This window comes from Orycteropus afer, unplaced genomic scaffold (assembly GCF_000298275.1).
Source record: "Orycteropus afer afer isolate SDZICR_OR568_19922 unplaced genomic scaffold, OryAfe1.0 scaffold00129, whole genome shotgun sequence".
In the NCBI taxonomy this organism is placed as follows: domain Eukaryota; kingdom Metazoa; phylum Chordata; class Mammalia; order Tubulidentata; family Orycteropodidae; genus Orycteropus; species Orycteropus afer.
Genome location: NW_006921716.1, coordinates 8,325,549 through 8,331,144, shown reverse-complemented (window position 1 = coordinate 8,331,144; position 5,596 = coordinate 8,325,549). Strand labels below are relative to the sequence as shown.

General features: G+C 34.1%; 1 protein-coding gene across 1 annotated transcript; it reads left to right on the top strand.

Annotated features, from left to right (window-relative positions):
* The first annotated feature begins 816 nt into the window (after positions 1 to 816).
* On the top strand, positions 817 to 5,153 carry FABP4 (fatty acid binding protein 4). Its single transcript, XM_007944659.2, has 4 exons — positions 817 to 889; positions 3,745 to 3,917; positions 4,498 to 4,599; positions 5,103 to 5,153. The coding sequence occupies exons 1-4, from the start codon at positions 817 to 819 to the stop codon at positions 5,151 to 5,153; spliced, it is 399 nt and encodes a 132-aa protein (XP_007942850.1).
* Positions 5,154 to 5,596: the final 443 nt, after the last annotated feature.

Sequence of the window (5,596 nt, the reverse complement as noted above, 5' to 3'; positions counted from 1 at the left end):
TCTGATCATTTTCAAATAAAGCAACACCATTTGGAGCTGGATAACTTTAGAGTTTAGGATATAGCTCCCGTAACTGAATTTTCTCAATATGAGGATCAGGACCCATTTTTTAAGGGAAATCATATATGTTCTCATTTAGGGAATAAAAGAGTTAGATTAAATTATTTATCAGTTTAATCAATGGTCCAGACTCCTGGTGAATGACTTAATTTTTTTTCATTCTTTCAAAATACTTGGCATTAGAATTTTGAGGTGCTTTAAAATGCCATTATTTACTTTGTTTTAATGACCAGAAACTTCATGAGACAATACTGTCCCAAAAAGCCATTACACTTATTTAAGAATCTCATGTTACTCAATTCAAAAGAAATACCACTTAATTGCCAGATTAATAAAAACTTAAGAAAAGGGGTTCAAAGTTCATCCCAAGATAATTATCCTGCTTATAGTGGGATAAATATGGATGAAAATAATAGAAGGAAATTCAATGTACTAAATGTTGTACATTAATGTCGAAAACAGGAATGTTTAAAACATACTGCTAATGGTTAAAAATAATCTGTACTCCCAGTCCAATGACCATTTGCCAGGGAGAACCAAAGTTGAGAAACTTCTACTAAAAACATGACTCAGAGAGAAATATGCAGAGGCTGGTAATGAAGGAAATGTTCTGGTTTCTTTCCCAATTGGTCCTTCCTAAGATCACATGTTCTGGGCATCTTTAAAAGCAAGTTATCTGCACTCAAAAGGATCATAGCCCCTTCCTGAAGCTGCAGCTACTCTCACCTTGAAGAATAATCGTAGAAAGCTCACAAAATGTGTGATGCATTTGTAGGTACCTGGAAACTGGTCTCCAGTGAAAACTTTGATGATTACATGAAAGAAGTGGGTAAGGAAATTCTTATTTGATGACTTGACTTATAACTTTTTCTCTAGGGGAAAGGAGTTTATGGATGTTTTTCACTCTGGAAGCATTGATCAAAGATAAAAATGCTGTTTGCTATATGGAGTTTATACAAGTACTAAATAAGAATCATCAGTTTTTTGAGACATTCTGGGCCAAAGCCAGAACTCATACTTTATAAAGGTAAAATTGATAGGGAAAAGGGGCTAAAGGCAATTGGTACGATCTACAAAAATTGCAAGTTTTTACTTTAATTGCTAAACTTGGTTTTCTTGGGTTTATCTGGCTCTTTGCCTGTTTTTCTTTCATTCGCTCCTGTAATAGCTTGGGAGTAAATACATATTCATTTCATAGGATGCACTCATTTTCCTTTGAAACAGAAAACAATGTATTTCCCATCTTAATGTAGATGATTTTTTAATTTTTTTTTAACTAAATGTATGTTTACCCTATTACTGTATTGTTTTAATGTCAATCCATTAAATGTGTGGTTGTTTTATGGGTGTCAAAATCTTAGTTTTAGAAAGTACGTTTCTTAAAGGGCTTAAACACTTCTTTGATTAGAAATTACATGAGATGATATAGAATTGTTGAGTAATTCAAAGGTAGAGTGTTACATCCCTAACACCACCTCTTTGATAAAGAAGACTTTCAATGTTTTAAAATTCTCTTTATGTTGCCTCTGAATGTTCCTCAGATAAATATGAAAGTAAAGCTAGGGAGTAGGGAGGTGGGTTCCCACTGGGAAGCTCCTACCCTGAAAGGCCTCCCCCTACACTCTTATACATGGTAGTATCTGACACAGGGCTTAACAAATTGGAGAAGCACACTTAATTTATACACTATTTATTAGGGTTTAGAATTTAATTACTAAATCTCAAAAGACTTAACCCTCCCCTGGCTTATAGCATACATATTTTCCTTGTCTATAACTACTGTTTTTCTTGTTTACAGGCAAGAGGGAAATCAGGAACTTCAGCATGATTGAAATCTTAATTTCTAGAATATTAGCGAGTATCATCCAGTAAACTAATTAATATACTCTGATAGAGTAATGCCAGGATTTAGAGCCCTTATTTATTTTTAAAACATTTTATACTCTTAATATTAATCATTAAATTCCTAAAATTGAAAGTACTAATAATCATTAAATAAAATATTTCCTAAAATTAGGTAACTATAAGCTGCTCTAGTTGAAGATAAGCAGGCAAGAATCAACTTCAACAAATAAGGATTAAAAAAAAAAAGGATAGAATCAAGGAATTAGAGAAAATGATTTTTGCCATGGTAGGCCATTCTGAAAGCAAATGTGTTGCTTGACTTCAAGCACAGCATCCATTCACTATACTGACTCACTCCACAGATTTGATGTTATATTGTGTAACAGAGTCAGAATTTGATGAAGCAACACATTGTCTTCCCACCTGGGGCCACTTTTCTGACAGAGAGCTATATCAAAGCTGCAGCATCATTTGTTTTGTTCCTTAGATCTCTCCCAGTTCCCTGCTATTTTTAATCTTCAATACCCATAAGTAGTCTTTAGTCAAAGAAGTAGCTGAGATTTATGTGAAAATTTCAGCACATCAATGACTGTCATAAATTCTGCATCACATGTAGTCACAAGTTACCACTGTCAATGCTAGGTTATAAAATTTTCACCTCATATCTTAAAAAAAAAAAAAAAGAAGTTTGCAACTCAGGTGATTGGGAATCAAAGTATTTCTTTTTAAAATTATTGGAAATGTGATTGTTTAAATTTTCAAGTTTTCATAGCTGATGTCCAGATCCTCTCTGATGTTTCCTATTATTTATTGGGAACAGTACGGTCATTCCAAAATGGTATGAATGTATGAAACATTTTGCCTTTTGGAAAAATTAATCTAATTAAATTAAATTAAAATAAACTAGAAGACAAATCAAGAAAGTAGATGGACAGCAAGCACCGTGAAATATGATTCTCATCTATCCAGAATAGATGATCTTTGAACCGAATAACTCTATATTGGCAAAGCAAAACAAACCCTGCTAAGGATTCTCTTTGACTCTGGATTTGATCATTTTTATTATCTAAGAAGGTAAAGTTAAAATGCCTCAAGTATTTCACAAATTGAGTAAAATGATAGTGGCTGGCCAACAGGTTGAGATAGATGGTTAGTTTGAGAATACAGTGACTTCTTCCTTTTTAAAAACTTATTCCAGAAGACTTAACCTTTGTACATATTCTTGATGAAAATTAACAATGGGTCTCCTGATGAGTTACAGCCAGAACCAGATAACCAGACCCAAACCCACTGTCATCTAGTCAATTTTGACTCATAGAGATCCTATAAGAGAGAGAAGAACTGCCCTTATAGGGTACCATGGCTGAAAATCTTTACGGAAGCAGACTGCCTCATCTTTCTCCCATGGAGCAGCTGGTGGGCTTCAACCACTGTTTGGTTAGGAGCCGAATGCCTTAACCACTGTGCCACCCGAGCTCTTTGAATCAGATAAAGGAAAGCTCAATAAATGGGCTTATTATACCTCTCATGCCCCAGAGTTTTTCTAGATCTCTCACTATAGATGTGAAAAAAAAAAAAAAAAAAAAAAAAACACCCACCAAACTCACTTCTATCTAGTCGATTCCAACTCACAGCAACCCCTTTTCGAGTTTCTGAGGTGGTAAATAATTATGGAAGTAGATTGCTCAGTCTTCCTTTCATGGAGTGGCTGGTAGGTTTGAACTACCAATCTTCTGGTTAACAGTCAAATGCCTTAAGCACTACAACACCTGAGCTCCTTAGATGTGAAAGTGAATATAAAATCTGATCTCTTTCTTCCTTTTCTTTTCCCAACTATAGGAGTGGGCTTTGCCACTAGGAAAGTGGCTGGCATGGCCAAACCCAACATGATCATCAGTATGAACGGGGATGTGATCACCATTAGGTCAGAAAGTACCTTTAAAAATACTGAGATTTCCTTCCAACTGGGCCAGGAATTTGACGAAATCACTGCAGATGATAGGAAAGTCAAGGTGAGGAATACAGAATTGGTGTAAGCACCTAGTTTCTAAATGCTTGAAACAATCATTTCATAATAAAAGGAGGAAACTCTTCTATCACAGATAATGACCTCTTAGGTCTTAGACTTAAACCAAGTTGCCTTCAATATGTAGTTGGTGATTTTCCCCTCTTTTCATAAAGTTGTCCTTACGCTTTGAAAAATAAATAACATGATTTATTTATATGTATACCATACACAGAGTCCATGGTGTGAATAAAGTTACATAACAGTTTTAGAGAATATTTAGAAAAGAGAAGGAAAAAGAGAAAAAATTACCCATAATGCTACTATCTCAACATAAATGTATATTAATCATCTGCATTCCTTTACAATATTTTTTCAATGCTTGCTTATGTAAGATTCTAGTCATAATATACGTACAAGTGTGTATTCTGCTATTTTCTACACTTGTTTCCTCTTGTTGCAACATATTCTGGTCATTTATAATTACCAATGACCACAAAATATTCCTTTGAACAAAAGTATTGCATTCTTTACTTCATTATCCATCCTCACATCCAAATTTTTATCATTTTTTATTTTTCCTGCAGAGCATCATAACCTTAGAAGGGGGTGTCCTGGTACACATGCAGAAGTGGGATGGAAAATCAACTACTATTAGGAGAAAACGAGTGGATGACAAACTGGTTGTGGTGAGTATCTTCCAACCACTTAATTCTAGACCTTACTGCTAGATCAGGTCAGTCATTACTTTACCTAAAGAAACAGATAATGGTTTTTGATAATATAAAACAAAAAGATGATTTATTGAGATCATGCTTCCACTCTGGCAATTTTCTCATGCTTTTAACCTCAGCCTAAACATGTCATCCCTCAGGAAGAATTCCCTGACGTCCCTCTGGTATCCTGAGCCTGTCTCCGTTGGTGCACATACTACATTGCATTATGCATTTCTGTTTTTTTCTTCACCATATAGATTGCAAGACTGTTTGGGAGGATGACATATCTTCTTGGTCTTTGTTTGTGTTGTTGTCATGTGTCAACAATATCTTCCTAAATTATTGCAATATCAGTTACATAGGCACCAGAACAAATGTTTTTAATAAGAATATTATTTTTTCCTCATTTCAAGAGACTGAATAAATAAGTTGATTGTTCAGTCTAGTAATTGACCAAGAACTTCTTTTGTATCTAGGAATGTATCATGAAAGGCGTCACTTCCACCAGAGTTTATGAGAGAGCATAAGCCAAGGGCCATAGATCTGGACTGAAGTTTACATCGAATTCTACAGCATTCTGTTGGATGTATTGTTCAAACAGATATTGTCATTTTCAACTAATGAGCAAGCAACTAATGTCCCCTCAAACTGATTTTGTTCAGTATGGTTGTATTGGTTAAATAAACATTTTTAGATTTTGAATGTGATGTAATGATTTATTCATTGTGCTGGCTAACTTCATAATTGAATGAAGGAAATACAAAATTTTCATGATTGTTTTGTTTCTCATATAAGTGATACGATCTTTCGTAATAATCTAAAGGTAAAAAAGAATTTAATATTCATGTATGTTCCTTTTCTTAGGTAAAGAGATGATAAGTACATGCCATTACTGAATATAAAGTTCCTCTTTAGCATATCTATAGTTAAGTAAATATCTCTCAGAAACCTAATTTGTTGCATGAGTAGA